General features: G+C 41.3%; 2 protein-coding genes across 2 annotated transcripts in view; one reads left to right on the top strand and one right to left on the bottom strand.

The window, feature by feature from the left end:
* Window positions 1-1,281: 1,281 nt before the first annotated feature.
* Window positions 1,282-14,704, bottom strand: CHMP5 (charged multivesicular body protein 5). The gene is made up of 8 exons (XM_007111409.4): window positions 14,554-14,704; window positions 13,222-13,326; window positions 11,736-11,782; window positions 9,878-9,971; window positions 9,654-9,725; window positions 5,997-6,105; window positions 4,369-4,481; window positions 1,282-1,977 (listed from the first exon to the last, which is right to left on the bottom strand). Exons 1-8 carry the CDS (start codon window positions 14,620-14,622, stop codon window positions 1,927-1,929), a joined length of 660 nt encoding a protein of 219 aa, XP_007111471.1. The 5' UTR covers window positions 14,623-14,704; the 3' UTR covers window positions 1,282-1,926.
* Window positions 14,705-15,169: 465 nt separating this feature from the next.
* BAG1 (BAG cochaperone 1) overlaps window positions 15,170-21,535 on the top strand; it is a 22,671-nt gene continuing 16,305 nt past the window's right edge. Inside the window, exons 1-4 of the mRNA XM_028494048.2 lie at window positions 15,170-15,455; window positions 16,773-16,901; window positions 18,201-18,283; window positions 19,807-19,920. Coding sequence (XP_028349849.1) covers window positions 15,269-15,455; window positions 16,773-16,901; window positions 18,201-18,283; window positions 19,807-19,920 — 513 coding nt within the window. The 5' untranslated portion in view covers window positions 15,170-15,268. The remainder of the gene's footprint in view (window positions 15,456-16,772; window positions 16,902-18,200; window positions 18,284-19,806; window positions 19,921-21,535) is intronic.

The following is a 21,535-nucleotide window of genomic DNA, read 5'->3' as shown; positions in this document are numbered from 1 at the left end:
CAAGGGAAGAGAGACTGGTAGAATGATTGTTCCCTGGTATCCAATGTACTAAAGTGGTCTAGCTGGAGCACTAAATATCACCCACTAAAACTGGCAATATATGGGTCACTGATTTAACACCGGCAAGATAAGAAATAAAGCAGGAACGTTCGTTGAGTGTGAAGCTCAGGGTAATGAGCTTAATTTGGATATTAGATTTTAGGTAGTGGTGGGGCGTTTAATTTGGAATACCCAGAACTGAAAATAAGAATAAGGAAAGAGTTCTGGGCTAGTAAGTTATTTTGAGGCATTAGTTCATAGGTAATAGTTAAAATCATGGGTGTGAGTTATCTCAAGGAAAGTATGAAGGGTAAGAAGTCATCCCAGATTGGAACTATAATGGAAGAAATATTAAAAGGGCTGAGTGAGAACTTGTAAGGAAGCCAAGGAATGTTTCAAGAAGGTAATGATGAATAGTGTAATGTTTGCTCCACTGGAAGTCTTCTTCAAGGGTGAGGTTAGTGGGAGTGGGAGAGGGTTACATCCGTGTCTCATCCTCACCTATAACTAGACAGTGAAGTTTTGAAGAGAGGAGCTGTGATTGTTCTTGGTATCCCCTGGGTTGGTATAAAGACTCTACAGGGCTGGTGTTCAATAAATGTTTATTGGATTGATCTGCTGACACATGAAAGGCTGGTGCACGTGACACTATGAGGCAGCCAGTGAGGCTGGCAGAAGGGAGGATGGATCATTAAAGATCCTGAAGTCTAGCAGGAATTTGGACTTGCTGTAGCACTCCAGGCACCTCCCAAGAAGGGAATAAAGCCCACTTTTTTTTTTTTTTTTTTTTTTGCCGAGCTGCACAGCTTGCGGGACCTTATTTCCCCGACCAGGGATTGAACCCGAGGCCATGGCAGTGAAAGTGCCGAGTGCTAACCACTGGACTGCCAGAGAACTCCCAACCCCTGATTTTTAATTGTTAATAATCCCTCATATGAGACGTGGCAGTTAACAAAGTACTCAAGACAATCAATTATTCCTCACAAAAGCTTGTGAGGGAAGCATGATTTTACTAGTAAGGAAATAAAAATTTAGAGGTGTGAGTGGGCTACTTAGTAGTTATTAGATGCAGACCCAGGGCCCAAGCCTGGATTGCTCCTTGCTCTTTCCACTATACCACAATGCTGCCAGTTAAATTCGATTTCTGTAGTGGAGTTTTTAGGCTGAGTCGACATTAAAATTTTATTAAATTTGGTTTCTGTAGTGGAAGTTTCCGGCTGAGGTAATACTATTAAAATTATATCCTTTTGAAAAATATTTATTGAGTATAAATAAATGTCCTATACATTAAATATCAAGAAATATTCATTATTGATTACAAGTCCACTGTAATGCTGAATGAACCACAGAATCAAAATAGCCACCCATGATACAGTAGTGATAATTCCATTCCAATATTGGACACAGTAATGATTTACTCACAAGACACAACAAAACTCACCAAAAAAGGCCATCACTTTAAGCAACCTATACCACAAGAGAAAATGGTTTTGAATCATAATATGGACAGTCCCACTAATCTCGTCTTTGTCATCAATTTATCGGGTCAATTTGAGATTGTGGAGATATGCTGTCATAGAATTTAAAGATTCCCATTTCCTTGGTTTTATCTCAAAATTATTATTAAGGAATGAAGTTATACATACCCAATGATAATTTTAAGTAAGTTAGTCTTTCATAAGAGAAAAGGAATAAAAATTTAGTACAAAGAAAGCTTCCTTCAAGCAATGAGTCTCTTAACGGAAAAAAAATGAAAGCAATGTAATTAACTTTTCCTCCAAAGAAAGGAAAGCAACCTAAATCTGTTATGGCAAACTTGGAAAGATAAATATTTCCTAGTCCCAGAATATGTGTTTATTTTACACGATGTACTTGAATGATGCAAGTCTACGAAGCAGGGATCTGTGGCAATCCGAATTCATCCACCAAGACTCCGTCCTGTGAAAAGGAAGAAATGTTTAGTGCCACTATTTTCCAACTGATAAAAAAAGAAAAAGATTACAAATATTCAATAGTCAAAACTCATTTCCAAGTGTTTAATCAATGAAAACAAAAATCCCACTGATAAGATGAGAACAAGCTGTTTTATGGAAGGTAAAGGGGGAAGTGATAAACCAGGAAAAGAAGTGGAAGGGATCAAAGGGGATGACTCTGCAGAGTAAGGGAAGAGTACAGAGAGAAAGAGAAACCTAAGAGTAAACCTAGAAAGGGGAAAAGGGGGCTGGGAATGTCCAGGAGTAAAGGCGGAGGAGTGAGTGCTTGCCTCCAGATTCCCACTTTCACTCTCATCCCAAAGTGAACCAATACCTTTTGTAGCCTCATCAATCCTTTTATTTATTTAATTATTTTTAAAAATTTATTTATTTAACTTATTTAGTTTTGGCTGCGTTGGGTCTTTGTTGCTGCACGCGGGCTTTTCCCTAGTTGTGGAGAGCAGGGGCTACTGTTCGTTGCGGTGCGTGGGCTTCTCATTGCAGTGGCTTTTTTTGTTATGGAGCATGGGCTCTAGGTGCACGGGCTTCAGTAGTTGTGGCTCGTGGGGTCCAGAGCACAGGCTCAGTAGTTGTGGCGCACCAGCTTAGTTGCTCCGCGGCATGTGGGATCTTCCCGGACCAGGGCTCGAACCTGTGTCCCCTGCATTGGCAGGCGGATTCTTAACCACTGCACCACCAGGGAAGCCCACCTCATCAATCCTTGAAGGAGCAGTGCCCTGGGACAGGAAGTCACTTCCATATCACACTTTACTACAAACTTATAGGCAGTGACACCACTATCAATTCAGAAACCATACCTCAACAGCACATTTAAGTCAGGAATCTGTGACCTTCTAAAAGTGGAAATAACACACATCCTTCAGGGACCTGTTATCAAGGATTTGAAAAGATGGGCTATGGTAGTGTTAATAAAAATGATTTTAGGTATGCTGAGAAAAAGCAACCTATGCACCTGGTGCCTTGAAGTGGTGAGGGTGGCCTGGGCAGTAGAGAAAGGTAAGACGACCCCAGGCTCAAGTAAGCGGTGGGGCGGGGGGGGTAAGGTAGGGGAATACACACATTCGTCAAAACCAGTTATAAGGGGGACTTCCCTGGTGGCACGGTGGTTAGGACTCCTCACTCCCAATGCAGGGGGCTCGGGTTTGATCCCTGGTCTGGGAACTAGATCCCACATGCATGCTGCAACTAAGAGTTCGCATGCCACAACTAAGGAGCTGGCGAGCCGCAACTAAAGAGCCTACTTGCCGCAACTAAGACCCAACGCAACCAAATAAATAAACAAATATTTTAAAAAAAATTCAGTTATAAGGGACCTGAGAAATTACCTACTTTCCCACCTTTCTGTTCCCCACATTGCACAGGTAGGAAAAACATGAGGTTCAGAGAAGATATGAACTTCTAATTTGCTCAAAGTCACACAGTGAATAAAGGCAGAGCTGAGACTAGCTCCCACTCTAGGATTCTGTCAACTATACTGTGCACCTCAATGTGCACGTTGGGAGTAGGTAAACACCAGGACTGTAAATGGCCAGTGGCAAGAGAAAAAATGACATGTGATACCAGAAACTCAGATGGGGTAAACAGGATTTTATAAGCAGCAAAATTTTATCTATTTATAGTGACAAGCATGTAGATTTGAACAGGGCTTTAAGTTCGCAAAGTCCTTTTACATACAAGATCTAATTTGATCTACACAACAATTATGTGAGATAATTACAGTTATCTGCATTTTATAGATGCAAGGAACAGAAAAGTTCAAAACAGCTAAGTGATTTGCCAAGGTCTCACAGTTAGTGGTTTCAATCTCAGGCTTACACCCAGGTGTCCTGATTCTTTTTCTTTCTTGAAGTAGAATCTTTCTACATTAAGTTTTATACTTAAATTATGAATCCCTAGTTCAAAAAAAAAATCTACCCTATTATTGATCATCGTGTCTGGAGTGGACCTTTATTTTATGCTGCCACCCCGCATGGTTCATGCATATGTTGCTGCTGCTTTCTCAGGAAATGTCTAAAACCCAATAGCACCCAGTCCAAGTTCACAAAAGTGATTATGTATACTATACAAATTGTCATTGAATAAAACCATCCCTGGGCGCCTTAGTGACACTATTTATGTAGCCTATCCACAATCCAATGTGGGAAAACCGGGCTTTCAAGGGTTCCCAAAATAATGACAGTCTTTCCTTGTTCTTACTTAAGAATACCTTTTAGATTCCCAGACCATTTTGCATAGAAAATAAAAAAGAAAAAGATTTCACCTTATTCTTACTTAAGAATACCTTTTAGATTCCCAGACCATTTTGCATAGAAAATAAAACAGAAAAAGCTTTCACCTTATTCTTTGTGTCAGTGGGAACACCTTCTGGAATTGCAGGTGCAGCTGCTGCTTCATCCAAATAAGAACTGTCTTCATCAGCCAGAAGCTCATCGCCCAGTGCATCCAACTCTGAGATTGAAATAGTCAATATTTCAAAAAAATGTAAGCAAGAAAATTGGCAGCTACTGTTAAGAAAGTTGGCCAAATTATTTGCAATAAGATGAAAACTTAGAAACGAAGAGAAGGGATTATTAATTTTTATTTTCAAAATAAAAGATGGCCATTTTAAGAAATTTTCAAGGGAACTGGTGTGGTAAAAATCCATGAAAAACAAAAATTAAAATAAATCAAACAAAGAAACAAAACCATTCCCCACAGGTTTATAAGGCCCCGTCTTCATGAGAAGACTCTATAGTTATTGGTTGGCCAATTCAAATTAGAAAATCCTGATGAAAACAAATGTAAAAAATCCTCTCCCATTTATTGATGAACTTGAAAGCAGGCAGTGAAAGGAGGCATGAGATTGTTGTATAGTGAGTGACCATTGCATGAGATCAGGCTTTAAAAATAAGTCTATGGCAAAGTGAGTTGTAAGTGACCAGGGGAAATGGCAACAGCAGGTAGAGACTCATCAGAGGAAACTTAAGATGAGAAATAAGAAAATAAAGAAATAAACGGGGGAAAAAAGGTTCTAGGCAAAACAGAACATGGAGAGAAAGAAGAAGTAATGGGACAGGGGAATCATGCAACAGAAAACTCAGTGTGGGGTAGTCCTGCCATCTACCCAGTTGCTCATGCTAGAAATTGACAAATACCTCTGACACCTCCCTCTCTCTCCACACCCAATCAATCATTAGGTCTTGTCCATTCAACCTCCTAAAATTTCTTCAGTATGTCCACTCATCTCTGTTTTTGCTACCACCACCATGGTCTCAGCCACCACAATTTCTTAAATCGACTACAGGAACAGTTTCTAAACAACTCTCTGTGAGGCCACTTAACAATCCCTTCCATTTTGTCTTGCTACCCTCTGCTCATCCTCAGGTGCAATGCCTGTCACTGACTCCCAAATAGGTTAGATTCACTGGCTATGTGCTCCTATGGTACCCCATACTTCTCCTTCCTAACAGTTTGTGCTCTTATAATTAATGAATTACTTGAAACAAGCAGTTTCTTACCCCTGCTAGAGGAGAAGCTTCATAAATGCAGGGATTGTGTTTGTTTTCTTCAAGGCTGAATCCCCAGCATCTAATACAGTGCCTGGCATATAGTAGATGCACACTAAGTATTTGCCAACTACTGTTTCTTGATCTGCTTTGCTGTTCTGAGGGAGAGGACTCCAGCAGGAAAATAAAAAGAAAAAAAATCAAAAGGAAAATGGCAGGGAATGGCAGTGTTTGGATACCAAGCAACAGGTCAGCAGAGGCCTTTGCCTAGACATTCCTTCAGAGCTTGTCCATCCCAGAGTTGGTGGGGTATGCAAGTCTGATATGGCTGCATCTCAAGCTCTTTGCCAGAGACTATACCATAAACTCTCAGGGAACTGCTGCAGAAGTTTTCTCTAACATTTGGGAGAAAAGGTCCCAGGCAGTTGCTCCTCTCAGATACTAAAGCTACATATACATTGCTTTTCCTATAACTTACCTGCTTCTAGGTCATCTTCATCTAATTCTGGGGTGCCATAACTACGACTCAGTGCTTCTTGGATTTCATTTGCATCTTCCATCATATCCTCTAGCTGGTCTTGTAGATCCTACAAAAATATATGACAGGATTTTTATTCATTTCTTACCATTTTTCTCTAACTGCCCCCTGTCCCTATTCTCTCCCCTGAATCTCAGAAACGAGCAATGGCCCACATAATCTTCCTATTTTGGGTGGTAAAATGTAAACTTAAAAATAAAGAATAGAATTGGTAATCTTGCATTTGAATTTAAGGTGCTTCACAGAAATCCAAACTTCTATTGCAAGAACAGATGTCCAATCAGCTCTCTCATTACAGAAAGTTTGCTTGAAACATCAAATCAAGCAACATTTACACTATCAAAATTTTTCTAGTTAATAGAGAAAAGGAGGTAATTGAGACAAGCAAATTACTCTTCTTGAGTCAGCCAAAAACTGACTACGCTGTACAGGGAAAGGAAGCAGTAGCGGAAACAACCGGGTAGTACAAAAAAGTTGTACTGGGCCCACCCCGGATGGGGAAACAGAAATGTAATCAGGATAGGCTTGAGACCTGAGACCAGGCTGGTGAAAAAAATTGATTGAGGGCATAAATCTTCTGGGAATTATCTATTTCTACTTAACTGGGAGACTATTACAAGGCCAAAAAGAATGTAAAACCAATCTGAGAAGTGCTATAGCATAATAAAGGGCAGTTAGTATAATGGTTAGAAGAGCAGACTCTGGAGTCAAACATATCCAAGCTAAAATTTGGCCATTACTCAATGAAAAGTAATGTCTCTTAGCCTTAATTTCCTCATCTGTAAAATGGGATTATTAATATTCATTCTTCATAGGGTTATTATAAGGATTAATTACAATAATATATGTCATAATATGTGTCAAACACTAAGCACTTAATACTATATATCTTCTACTGTGTTAAGGATGTGCAAAACAATATGTTTTTCATATACTGAAAATTCCACATAGAGGGGAATGGACTAGTGTTGATAACACAGAGGGTCCAAATCAGCACCACTTATCCTTCAGAATTTCTAGAGCAATGCAAAACATTAAAAAACTCCTTCCTGGCCCCCAGATTAGGTTTGTTTTTCCATATAAAGGGTATAAAATAAAGCGGAGAAAAACATTTTTTTAAAAAGAAAATGCTTTGCTTTTCTGCATTTCCAAGTGCCAAACTATTGTACATATGTAACAGTCTGCTATACAGAGAAGCACTGGCTGAAACAATAATTAAAATAGAGTGAAAATAACATAAACTAATCAAGTTGAACTTATATTATGCTTTTACATGTCAAGACAAGTCTGCCAAAATCATCTATGGATAGGATTCCTAGCAATAGACTCTAGGATAGACACAGAAAAGAAAACAATCATCACAAAGAATTAGCAGGTTCAGTTCTGGAAAAACAAACAAAATCAATACAAAACAAATATAAGTACTACACTTGATGTGCAGAAACTGGGAAACAAAAAAGACAGAAACAGGGGAACATACATACATAGAGGCAAATTTTCTGAATGAGCACTATAAAACAGTGAAAATGTTTTACAAGTAAAGTATTTTAGGAAAACAAATGGAATTCAAAATATCTAGACCAGCCAAAGACACATACCCATACACATCAAAAAAGTTACAACGAAAGGGGCTTTCCACCTGTCATGCAGGCAAATCTATGAGGTGACAGGAGAAGGATAATTAGATGGGGAGAGAGCCAGACAACCGTAGGTGAAAGATGAAGAAACATACAAAAAATCAGAAAGATCAAAATTTCTATTTTGTTCATTAAATAGCACTAATTAAAACACAAGTAACCCGAAAAGCAGAAAATAAAATTCAGTTTCATTTTATTTTATTATCAAATAATAATATACAAATAAGACAAGCATACTCAGAACATTTTTCTCAGTGAATCTCCTGGAAGATATCACTAAGCCTAAATTCTTGTAAGCAGAGACTGGTGTGGAGGATTAGAAAGAGGGTCCCGATAAGTATAAGGAGGGGTACTGGAAAAGAGCAAGATGGGAGGAATGCCTTCACTTACTAAAGACCAGAACTACCCTACCAGAGAATATGTCTGCAGAAGCAGTAAAATGCTGGGGACATAGTAAATATTCCACCAACAAATAATGCTTCAATTGGGCAGAACTGCTTTATCTCCATGAATGGCCTCTAGTTCATTTGTTCATCAATCATTAAATACTTTCTGAGCACCAACTATGGACAGGCACTGTTTGGGGCACTGGGGATACAATAGTGAACAAAACTGAGTCCATGCCCTCTTAGAAAGAGACATTCTACTCAGGGGGTTAGAACTATCACATATACAGAAAGGAAGCCTTTTCCTCAGGCCAGTCACTACTCCTTCCACTAACCCTGTTTGCCATCTGCGCTGTTCAACTGAGAGAGGCGAGAGGAGCCAAACTCTTAGGGCTCAGTGCCCCAGCCAAAACATGATCTCAAAAAGAAATGCCAATATTAAGGACCTAATGACATTATTATTAAAAATCTAGGGACTTCCATGGTGGGCCAGTGGGTAAGACTCTGTGCTCCCAGTGCAGGGGGCCAGGGTTCGATCCCTGGTCGGGGAACTAGATCCCATCTGCCACAACTAAGAGTCCACATGCTGCAACTAAGAGTTCGCACGCACAACTAAGAAGCCCGTATGCAACAACTAAGAAGCTCGCATGCTGCAGTAAAGATCCCATGTGCCGCAGCTAAGACCCAGTGCAGCCAAAAAAAAAAAAAAAATCTAAAGAAATAGGGGTAGGGGATCAAGAGACACAAACTACTATGTATAAAATACATAAGCTATAAGGATATATTGTACAACACAAGGAATACAGTCAATATTTTATAATAACTATAAATGGAATACAACCTTTAAAAAAAAAGATGACTCAAGTTCTGGGGATCTAAAGTACAGCATGGTGGCTATATTTAACAATACTTGCAAGTTGCTAGGAAAGTAAACCTTAAATATTCTCACCACAAAAAAATAGTAATTATGTGAGGTTATGAAGGTGTTAACTAACTTTATAGTGGTAACCATTTCACTATATATATATGTATCAAATCATCATGTTGTATACCTTCAGCTTACACAATGTTATATGTCAAGTGTATCTCAATAAAACTGGGGGAAAAAAAACTATAAAGAGAATTACTAGAAGAGGGAACCAATTCTACACCAGGAACCGTGCTAAGCACTTTATGTATATGTCCTCATTTTGCACTCGGGACAATCCTGGGAGATGAGCAGCAACATCACTACTTTACAATTGAGGCAACTGACTAAAAATCATTAAGTGAGTTAGAAGTAAAAGGAAACTGGGTGCTTATTCACTAGGTGCTTATTATGTGCCAGGCATTGTGCGTTTAGATACACCAGCTCATTTATTTCATCCTAATTATAATTGTATGTGGTATTAGGATCCTTAAGTTAACAATGAGGAGAGTGAGACCTTTGGTACCCTTTCCCAAAGTTTCTCTATTAGTAAATGGCAGAATCCAAGATTCAATCCCTCTCCTGTGCTCTTCCCATCACATACACAATCATTTTGATTCTTTCAGAAACAAGTGTATATTCTTGGAGAAACCGGTACACATCTTACCTCAATCTGGTCAATTTTCACTTGCTTGTATGCTTTCTTCATTTCCTTTACACCCAGTTTCATAGCATCAACCTAAAAAAAGGAAAGAGAAAACACCATGTCTTAAGAAGCCGTGTTGGTTAAACTGTCTTTTTAAAACCATGGGAAAAGAGCACAGAGTACAAAAATAAAATAAACTAAAACAAAAATAAAATAAAACCATGGCAAAGGTGTTTTGGGAGTACCGTGGTCTTGGTGTCCTTCAATGACTGGATGGTGTAATTGGCTTGTTCCATGTTAAATGACTGTTGGGCAAGATTGTCCCGCTGCTGCTCATACCTTTTTAGAGTCAATTGAGAAGGATAAATGTGAGCCAGATAGAAATCCTCAGGAACAAAGTATCTCTAACACAAAATAAGAGAATTTTCTTAAAAACAATAACAACAAACGTTAAAAATTAAATATACAGAAAAATTGGGAAAAACAATTTAATCAACCTAACACAAACATCATTTGATGTCCCTCCAGTCTTTTTCCTTTGTATATACTTTAGTTACAACACTATTTTCCACTTAACATTATTATTATTACTGCTGCTTTCTACATTGCTAAGGAGTCTTAATACATGTCTTAATAATGTTTTAGATTATTTCCTATGCTAAATTCCCAGAAATGGAATTCTTGGGGGAAAGGGCAAGACTGTTTTTAAGGCTCTTCATACATATAGTGAAACTGTTTTTCCAGTAGACTGAACTACTTGAGGACAGGTATGTTATTTTATTAATCTCGTATCCACAAATAGGTAATCTATCCAACCTAATATAATGCCTGGCACTCCATGTTTTTTTAAAATAAAGCTTTATATCAACTTATAATACTGCCTCAAAGACTTATATCACTATAGTCCTTATACAATATTTCAAAACCATCTAACCATCCAACCAGAAGAAAAATGGTCAATGATGCAGGCAAATGGTGGTGGAATATTATTACCCCATTAAAAAGTATAATGTTTGCAAAGAATATTTAGAAGGACAAAAATACTCATGATATAACATTAAGTGGAAAAGGATAACCTATATACACACCATTTGTTATCGTCTAAAAAATTATATGCACACATACCATGTATGCACAAGCAGAGAAAGAAACTGTAAGAAATTAGCATTTTAAAGGTGGTTATTTCTGCTAGTAGGAATCTAGGTAGATTTCCTCTTCTTCTACTCATGTTTATGTACTTGCCAAGTTTCTACAATGAATAATATCCTTTTATTAAAAAAAAAAGTTACCTAAAAATTGCAATGCTACCAATTAAAGAGATAACAGTTTTATCACACTCTCTCACCACTCTAGGCATTATAACTTCTTTTTCCAATTCTGTCTAATCTAAAAGGAGTAAGATGGTGTCTGATGTCTTATAAAAAGTTAGTTTATAAATAGGAATAGAGATATCAACAATTTTTCTGGTTCTTTATTAGCTGATTACATCTGACCTCTATAACCCTGCAGAGGGTCTCATCAGCTCACAAGGGTAAGTACCAAAGATACTCTTGGGCTTCTGCTCAAACACTGGGACACAGTCACCTAAAACAAATTAAGGACTGTTAAATCTTCTGATGGGAGGGAACAAATATTCAAGATTCCCAATTTTACAGACAAACAAATAAAAATTTAAAAGGCACACTCTAATTAACTAAATGGGAGAATCAAACTCTATAGATCTGGGCAGTCCAATACAGAAGCCACTAGCCACACATGGCTACTTAAATTGTTAAAAGTATATAAAATTAAAACTTGAGTTCCTTAGTCACACTAGCCACATTTCAAGTGCTCAATAGCCACGAATGGCTAATAGCTACTGTACTGAAGAGCAGAGATACAACACCTCCCATCAAAGCAAAAAGTTCTATTTAAATGGACAGTGCTGCAACAGATGTTGCTGAACATGCAGGGGGAGAAAAACCCAGCTAACTGTATGTGTAAATGAAATTTGCAATTAACTCAAGAATATTTATAAAGTGGTATGAAAACCTAAAGGAATGGAAGACCATTTCCCTTTTGGTTAAACCTGCTAGAGGAAAGGAGGTTATGCTTATAACTTACATCCGCTTTTGCTTTAAAACCCGCAAGGCTTTCTGCTTGACCATATTCTAGGGAGAAAAACAGATTTTAATGAAAAGAAGTAGAAAATATACATAGGGTAAAAAAAAAATCTCCCATATCCTCCCATATCCTCACATACCTACTTCCTCTCATCTTAAAAGTAGTAGACACAGTGATTCCTGGATTGTTCACTTCCCAAGCAGGCTTTAAGCCCCAGCTTGTCTCAGTCTTGGCATCCCACATCTCAGTGTACTGAAGTACATTTCCTTTTCCTAGTGCATATTATCTCTACTCCCAGCCCCAAGAGGGCCGATTTTGTATATCTAGGTGCCTTAGGGAGATACCCAATTTGGACAGTCTGCTATCCACTCAAACTTAGCATGCCCAAACTCCTCAGCTTGCTCTTACCTTGGAAATGACTAATAATGGCCCTGACATTCTCTCACTTCTCTAGGTTGAGAACTGTTACACCAACCTTACCTTTCCTCTCTCTGTTGTGTCTTCATGCACTGCCATCTTAGATTTTCAGAACTCACTTTTAAATTGATTCCTCTCATGTCATTCTCATGACTACCACCATGGTTTAGGCTTTCATCTCCTCAAGTCTAGGTGGGCTTTCCTGCCTCTGGTTGCTCTTCATTCCATGCCATCTAACTAAGATGGCAGAGAAAATCCTCCTGTCACTTCCATTTCTATACTGTTTCATAAATCATTTTATTTGTCTCCTCCAATGAAGAAGGAAAAGCAGGTATTATTACTTCACAGATGATAATAATACCTAACATTTACTGAATGTGTCTATGTACTAGACACAGTGCTATGTAGGTCACATGAATTACCTCATTTAATCTCACACTTTAAAGTAGATATCATCCCCATTTTACAGATGGGCAAACTGAGGTTCAGTGATGCTAAGTAACTTGCTCTAGCTTGAATGTCTAATAAGTTACAGGGATGGGAAAAAAGAAGACAGTTCTACATTCACAGTCCATGCACTTAAATATACAACTCTATGTTTCTACCTAACAGAAGAGGAAAATAAAAAATTAACTGACTTTATAAAGGTCACAGCTAGTAGGTAGTGATGATATTATTAATAGAACACTGGTACTTTTTTCCCAACATGCCACTCCTTAACCAGTCTATTATACTTACCTAACCTGACTAGCCTGGCAACTCATTATTCCTGAGCAGGCCCAGCTCTCCAGGTAGAATACAGCACCTTCTCAGTAGAATATGCTAATTCCCACGTACATGCTTCTGGACATGGGACCAGCATCTTCTCGCCACCAGGTCAAATCCTAGCCTTCCTCTCATATATGGCTGCAAACTCTCCTCCCTGAAGGCTACATCCTCACGTATGTTTTCTTATTAGACTGTGAGCATCTCTTCTGTATCTCTCACCAGCCCTTACCACCAGGCCCTACTTCCACAGGTGCTCAAGTTAGGCTGTCACAGTACCTTCTTCAGGTGCTGCCTACCTTACCTTTGCAGGACCCTCTCTCATCTTCTTGATCTGATCCTTATACTTCACTAGTTCAGCATCCAGCCGAGAAATCTTCTTGTCAATAGATTCTGCCCTGCTGTCCACCTTGAGGGGAAAAACATCAAAGGCAGTAGTAGTTATTGCAATACATTTACATGAAAAGTGGCAGGAGAGGAATGAATATAGAGGAAGAAAGGAAAAATAAAGAAGAGGGCCTTCCCTGGTGATGCAGTGGTTAAGATTCTGCCTGCCAATACAGGGATCACAGGTCCAATCCCTGGTCTGGGAAGATCCCACATGCCGCGGAGCAACTAAGCCCATGCGCCACAACTACTGAGCCTGCGCTCTGGAGCCCATGTGCCACAACTACTGAGCCCGCATGCCACAACTGCTGAAGCCTGTGCACCTAGAGCCTGTGCTCTGCAACAAAAGAAGCCACAGAAATAAGAAGCCTGCGCATGGCAATGACGAGTAGCCCCTGCTCGCTGCAACTAGAGAAAGCCCACGTGCAGCAATGAAGACCCAATGCAGCCGAAAATAAATAAATAAAATAAATTAATTTTTTTTAAAAAAAGAAGAAGAGCATATGGTGAAAGGTGGAAAACAGTGATTCCTAACTGTTGGTGGTGGGGAGATTCTCAGCCAGAAACACTGGAGAGCTTTTATAAACTATACTCCATCCCCTAAATTCTAATATTCCAGGGTCACTCTCAAGTGGGCTTGAGCAGAAAAAGAATTTGAGAATCACTGGGCTTAACTGAGATTTCCCTAGAATCAGAGGCTTGTCAGGCTGAGGGCTCAATCAGGAGGTGTGTGAAATGGGTTAGTACCCAGTGGACCCCGGCTAGGGCTTAGATCTAATGCTATTCGCTTGGATAAGAGGTGGTGGTTTAATGTCAGGGGTCAGAGTTCTGAATTTCGTGTTACTGAGATCCAGGATCGGGGTACAGATATGTTGAGCTAGGATATCAAGCTGAGGGTCCTGACGTGGGAGAGGGATGAGGGATGGAAGAGGAGTTAGGGGTCAGGCTGGACGAGGTGGGAAGGCTGTGTGGGCCTATGGCTGGTAGGGGTGAGGAGGTAAGGAAACAGCGAGTGGACGCAGCACTGGGCACCAAAAGGGATGGGGCGCAAGAAGGGCGAGACAGTGATGGGTTAGGGGTCCCTGGTTTGTGGAGTCAGCAATGACTTGGGCAACAGGAAAGAAAGTGGGGTGGAGAGAGCTGAGATGCAATGGGTCCGGGATCCAGGAGTAGGCGCCGAAGCCGGGGGTGGGTGGGGTTGCGGGGTGTCAGGGTCCCTGAGCCTAGTTATGCGTGTCTAAGTGCCCACCGTGCCAATGCAGTCAGTCAAGCTGGGCGGCGGAGCCTTGGGTTTCGCTTTCCCGAAGAATCGGTTCATCTTGGCCGGCCGCGAAGACAACCCAAACACTAGAGCAAAACCAGAAACGGAAGCAGAATCACCTCCGCCTCCGACTTGACTTCCGGCCCTCCATGCGCAAGCGCAATGTGCCTATTGGCGTTTACCGATCCTTTTTCCGGATTTTCGGCTCGGTCTTCCGGGGAAGAACTGCAGGGGGTTGGAGGTGAGGGACTAAGAGTCAGCAGGGGGCGTGGCCTCGGTAGCGGGCGTGGGCGGGGCCTCAGGTAAGCCAGGCGGGGCCTCGGCTGAGTGGGTGGGGCCCGGGGGCGGTGGTAGCGGAATAGAGCCTGGCGGGAGCTGGGCTGCTTCGAGGGGCGGGGTCGGCAGGTTCGGGCGGAGTGGGGAAATAGCCGGGCGGGGTCGCGGGGCGCCGCGCTCAGCCTCCACCGCTAGGTGGGCAACAAGCGCGGGTCTGGCGGAGCGCGGCGGCGCTCGGAGACCGCGAGGCGACCGGGAGCGGCTGGGCCCCCGGCGGCGCGCCCCTCGGCTGGGCCGGGAGCTGCGCCAGTCGGTGCCCCCAGCCGAGCGCGGTCCGCCTGCCTCCCAGCGATCAGCCGTCCGGAGTGTGACCAGAGGGCATGCCGGATCCACCAGGGGCGCCGCCGCCTGCGCTCGCAGGCCGCGGATGAAGAAGAAAGCACGGCCTCGCTCGGCCCGGAGCGAAGAGGTGACCCGGAGCGAAGAGGTGACCCGGAGCGAAGAGGGGTCCCGGAGCGAAGAGGAGGTCGGAAGCGAAGAGGTGGCCCTGAGTGAAGAGGTGGCCCGGAGCGAGGAAATGGCGGCAGCCGGGCTCAACGTAACCGTCACCCACAGTGAGCGCGGGCTGCGAAAGTCCGGCGGGGTCCGTGGGTTTGGCCACGTGCCCTCCCGAAGCGTGTGCCCTTGTGTTCTGGCGTCCGGAAGCGTGGGATCTGGTTTGTGTCCGTGGGGCCGGCTTTTGTACGGATCTTTTGTTCAGCCCACCTTTCCATGTGGCTGGTGTGTTTTGTCTCAGGCCATTTGTTAGATCCTCGATGTCCGTGCTTCACATCGTGGTCCTGGTTGTATGTGTTAGTGTGTGCCTGCGTAGTTATTGTGGGTCTTTGTGCCTGGCTCTTTTTAGCCATGTTGTGTATGACTGCTGTGTGTCTGGACACCTACGTGTGTGCGAGAGTCTGAACTCTTGTCTGCTTTTTGAGTGAGCCGTGGTTCAAGCGTACACTCTGGGCACCCTTTGGGTCTGCCTAGTTTTGGAGTTGACACAGAACTAGACAAAGTTCTGTGTCGAGTTCTCCAGAGAGCTGAATCCATGAGGTTTCCTCAGGACCAATTAGGGGAGACCCCAGGGCCTCGGAATCTGGTGACCAGGATTCTAGATAATTCAGGTTTAAGTGACCTTGGGATGTCTCCTTTCTAGGCAGCTGGTTTCTACTTCACATAGAAGCAGAGTTGGTAACACCTGTCCCACTCACTACATGTGGCTGTTGAGTAGGCTTAAGGCTTGGCATGATGCACCGGCGCAGGCTACCTCCTTATTGTCCACATACCCAGAAAAGAATTAGCACCTCTGCCCCAAAAAGGAATTTCTGCTGTTTGAATTTATTCATTCATTTGTCTATTTACTGGGCACCCACCATGTATGTGCCGAGGTGTCCCCAGTGGGAGAGACCTGGAGGAAAAAACATTTCCTTGCCCATTACAGCAAAGGAGACAAAAATAGTTCCTTGCCCAGTACAACACAGAGTAGAGGACAGTCAGGCCACAGGATGCAGGTGGCTTGTGAAGAAAAGCACAGACTTTGAAATCAGATAGATCTGACGTCAAGTTCTAATTCTAGAGTTGGGTCTCATTAAGCACGTCTTAATTGGACTGAACTCATAGTTTGCTTATCTGTGAAATGGGGAATAATAGGTAGTACCTACTTCATGGGGTTGTTCTGAGAATTAAATAAGATCATGCATGAAATGAGCCTAGTCAGCCCCTTATGCATGTTAAGTGCTTAAAATGTTAGCTGATATCACTGATATTGTTAGTTACTATAATAAAGGAAACAAAAATCCTTGAGCAGGCCTTGAACGCTGGGTAAATAAAGTGTCAGCCTATATTGGTTTGTGTGAAAGAGTTTTCTTCAACACTTTCTCTCTCCCCAGGCAATGAGAAGCACGATCTTCAAGTTATCCCGCAAGAGGGCTGTAGTGAACCAATTGTCCAAGACCTGGCCCAGGTTGTTGAAGAGGCCACAGGGGTCCCGCTGCCTTTTCAGAAACTCATATTTAAGGGTAGGTATTTCTCTTCCAGCTTTGAGCCCTCATTGCTAAAAGGCCTATTTAAAACTGCTTAACTTTAACTAATAGTAACTCTCAGTTTTGAAATTAGGACAATTCTTATTTGCTTGTTAATTCATTCATCACTTCAACAAATATGTATTGAGGACCTACTATGCACTGGACACTTGCAGACATTTGAACAGGTATTAGAGTTGAAGTCACATGAGGGTGACAGAAATATTACCATTTTTGATGAAGCACATGGGCAGTCTTCCCTGGCCAAGTTAGATCCTCTTCCCATTGTGTGTTCAGATGGCACTCCCTACCACTTTTGCATAACTTGTATTGAAATTCCTATTAAATAATTGTCTTCATAGTCACCGAACATCTGATTTCTCTAATACAATAACAAACTCCACGAGGGCTGAGATACTGCTATGTGTCCAATGCTTGGCATAGTGCTGGCACAGAGAAGGTACTGAACAAACTTACCAGGGCCTGGATGTGGCAGGCCCAGTGGATGATGCTGATTTCTGCCAGGACACACCCACTCCCATTCCCATTCTCTGGTCTTCCCATTCCCATGGGAACCCATTATTTTGGTATCTGATGAGGCTAAATTTATCCCATTTGGTGCCAGTCGTAAAAAATTTAGTGATGGGAAGCATTTATATTCGTACTTCATAGTACAGCTCCTTGTCTTTTCTTTTTTAAAACATTTCATTTTAGAATTATAAAGGCAATAGAAATCCATGTTTCAAAATAGAGGAAAGCACAAAAAAGAAAATGTTCTCCTGGATAAAACCCCTCATAACAATTCAGTATATTTCCATCCAGCCTCTTTTTGTTTGTTTGTCCTGGCATCCCAAAGTGTGGGTTCTCATTTGTGGCTTTTTTTTTTTAGTTGACAAAACTTGGATCATTTCTAGTGATCTTCTTATAACATTGGGTCATCAACATGTATTATGGCATTGAAGTTTCCTGAAAAAATGAGCTTTGATGCCTACAAAGTCTTCTGTTGTACTGATATATAGTTAATCAGTCCCCTATTCCTGAATTTTTGGCTCTTTCCAGTTTCTCACTATTATGAATAATAGTTTTTGTATAACAGTTATTGTGCAGGCACATGTCCAGTTATGTGTTAGGGTAAATATCTAAAGTGAAGTTACTGGGTCAAGAAACCTTCTAAAAAGCTTATACCAATTCATCCTCTTCTCATTAGTGAACACACTACTTCCTGTACCCTTGCTGAAATCTATTTTCACTGTTGTACAATTGTTGCAACTTGACATCACTTTCTTCTTTGTTCAGGAAAATCTCTGAAGGAAATGGAGACGCCATTGTCAGCACTTGGAATACAAAACGGTTGCCGGGTCATGTTAATTGGGAAAAAGGTAAATTGCTTTTTCCACCAGAATACCTCAGAATCAAATGACGAAGGTCTTTTATGCATGTTTCTGTTTAGAAGGCCAAATTGGGGACCCAGGGTTGGCACTGGTGAAGTAGCGCTCTCTAAACAAATGTAGTCTCTCTTTGTTCCATGGAGTTACCAGTTCTCATACCCTCCAACTCCTGTTGGTTAGGGCTTTCACTCTGGGAATTAGGAGTGGTTATGCTGCCTCAGTAATGTGGCTTTTGTGTTGGTGGTGGAATCAGTCTGGTTAAAATAGTGCCTGAGGCAGTCCCTACTCACTTGGAGGGGGATTTGCAAGAGAGCGTTTTGTTAAAATAAACCTGTAGATTTTAAAAATAAGTACTCTGCAAACTTCAGGAGCCTCTCTTCCTTTAACCATTCTTTTTACTAAAATCTCACATAAGGATAAACCCTCTTTGGCTGGAAAGAAAGGTTCAGACTAAAGAGGTGACGGAGAAAAAGCCAGTTGGTGAGAAAAGTAGGCCCTGGGGTGATGAGAGAGTGCCATGGCCAGCCCTGCATTGTGACACAGTGGAATTGCTGGTCCTATGAAGTTCCCTTACTTCGAGTGAGGTGGCTGATTCAGAGTGGAGAGGGGGCAGAGATTAGCAAAGTGGAGGCAAGGAAAGTCTAGTCCAGACTTGAAACTGCCAGGAGACTGGCACTCAGGATTTGGCCACAAAGAAGAAGGTGAACAATTTGGGGTAGTATAAAAGCAGGAAGCTGCTGGCTACCAATTAAGGTGAGAGAAGGGGAAATAATCTAGAGATTTCTTGCTCAAGGGTCAGGGAGAATGGTGATGGGCAATGAGCAGAACCCAAGGGTTGAGTTCGAAGAAGCTTTAGGACCCTCAGTTGGAGCTGTCCTGGAGTATGTGGAGCCAAGTCCAATTCAAGTCTCTTCTACCTATTTTGGGCTGTGTAACCTTAAGTTACTTTACAGTAACCTCAATTTCATCATCTGAAACAATACCTCCTTCATTGGATTGTGGTAAGGCTTAAACAATAATACAGGTAAAGTGCTTAGGATGATACCTGGCATAGAGGGGATGCTCAGTAAAAGTATTCATCATCATCATCATATTGAATGAGAGAGCTCAAGAATTCCATTTAAAGGAAGGGTAGAATTCCACCTGTCTCGCCGTTCTGGACTTCTCACAGGCATTCACTGTAATTTGTTAACACTCCAGGCTTCAGTCAGGAATCTGTTGGTAATCAGCCCCAGGCTGAGGTTGAATCTGGCATATGGATCGGCTTTGTTCTCTGAACCCAAGCCGTCAGGGCTCTCTTGCCAGAATGTGTACCTGATACCTTCTCTCTATCTAGTCTAGAGTCTTTGTTGATAGAAAACCTTCATGTATAACCCTCCAGCTTGCCTTCTAAGAAGCAACAGAGTTAAGACGATTTTTTCTAGGCCAGTGGTTTAACCCACTTGTGGTCAGATTTTTTTTTTTCCTGACAGAAAAAAAAATTATTGACTTCATTTTATTCTTAAACATTTTAGAGCAGTCCAGAGGAAGAAGTTGAACTAAAGAAGTTGAAAGATTTGGAGAAGTCTGTGGAGAAGATAGCTGACCAACTGGAAGAGTTGAGTAAAGAGCTTACTGGAATCCAGCAGGTAACTCTCTCCGTGCACTTTGTCGTTCTGCCTTCTATGAGAATTCTCTGGAGATACAAATGTGTGGTTACAAGGGCGGACTTTGTTGTCAGACTCCCTGGGTTCAGACCCTGGCTCTACCCTTTCTGTTACTGTGGACAAGTTTGCCTTTGTCTCAGGTTCCTTATCTGTAAAAAGGGAGTAATGATGGTACCTCCCTCTTAGGGCTGTTGTGGGGATTAAATTACATAATTTGAGCCTGGCATATACTAAGTGCTTTGTAAGTGTTATCATCACTGTTATTTCCAGACCCCAGCCAGCATCCATTTGTGCTCCTAGGAGAACACCTGCTGTGCTAGGATCGTGTATTGTCTAAAATAGAATAAGTAGCTTCTCTCAGTCTAGTCAGTTATAATGTATTTGGCAAGGCAAAGAACATTGTGTTGATTCATAGAAGGTCCAAGTTGAGCATGATCTTGGGGTGGGCGTAGCGGTTATCCTATTCAATTCCTTATAGTGTTAGAGGTGGAGTACTGAAACCAAATAAGAATGAGGAACAGCCCCAAACCACATACTTATTTTTGATCCCTTCATTTTATAACATTTATGGATGTATGTTTGTGTTTTACTTACAAAAGTAATACATGCTGATTGTACATAGCTTTTAAGAAAACATATGGGCACTAATGTGAAAAATAATAATTACCTGTAAGACCCCCCAACTCAAAGATAATCATTACTAAAAACTGGAATCTATTTTTTCATCTTAAAAAAAATTGGTATAATGTTAGGTACACTTTGTTTGTAAATTGTTCCTTTATTGGTTTAAAAAATTGAACATTTTCCCATGTCATTAAAAATGATCATACGTAACCAAATCACTTTGCTGTATACCTGAAACTAACACAATATTGTAAATCAACTATACCTAAATAAAGAAAAAAACTTTTGACTGAAAAAAAAATGGTCATACTTTTCAAAACTTGCATAGTATTTATTTCATCATATGAATGGATCATGGTTTACCTAACCAATTCTCTATTATTCATCACCTAATGTTACTTTACCATTATGCATAATGCTTCCTTTATTTTTTAACATCTTTATTGGAGTATAATTGCTTTACAGTGGTGTGTTAGTTTCTGCTTTATAACAAAGTGAATAAGCTATTCATATACATATAACCCCATATCTCCTCCCTCCTCTGTCTCCCTCCCACCTTCCCTACCCCACCTCTCTAGGTGGTCACAAAGCACCGAGCTGATCTCCCTGTGCTATGCGGCTGCTTCCCACTAGCCTATCTATTTTACATTTGGTAGTATATATAAGTCCATGCCACTCTCCCACTTCGTCACAGCTTACCCTTCCCCCTCCCCATGTCCTCAAGTCCATTCTCTACCTCTGCATCTTTAGTCCTGTCCTGCCCTTAGGTTCTTCAGAACCATCTTTTTTCTTTCTTTTTTTTTTTTTTTTTTTTTTTAGATTCCATATATATGTGTGTTAGCATATGGTTTTTTTTTTTTCTCTTTCTGACTTACTTCACTCTGACGGACGCTAGGTCCATCCAACTCACTACAAATAACTCAATTTCATTACTTTTTATGGCTGAGTAATATTCCATTGTATATATGTGCCA

This window comes from Physeter macrocephalus, chromosome 9 (assembly GCF_002837175.3).
Source record: "Physeter macrocephalus isolate SW-GA chromosome 9, ASM283717v5, whole genome shotgun sequence".
Classification (NCBI taxonomy): domain Eukaryota; kingdom Metazoa; phylum Chordata; class Mammalia; order Artiodactyla; family Physeteridae; genus Physeter; species Physeter macrocephalus.
The sequence above is the reverse complement of the archived record's forward strand: the minus strand, read 5'-3'. Positions and strand labels throughout refer to the sequence as shown.

Bases quoted from the DNA above. Each gene is read 5' to 3' on its own strand.
- CHMP5 (XM_007111409.4), bottom strand. From the start codon at position 14,622: ATGAACCGATTCTTCGGGAAAGCGAAACCCAAGGCTCCGCCGCCCAGC. The intron at 9,726-9,877 runs GTACTCCCAAAA...TCCTTTTTTTAG, and splicing joins TGAAGGACACCAAGACCACG to GTTGATGCTATGAAACTGGG. The intron at 6,106-9,653 runs GTAAGATGTGTA...ATATTTTTGTAG, and splicing joins TGAAAATTGACCAGATTGAG to GATCTACAAGACCAGCTAGA.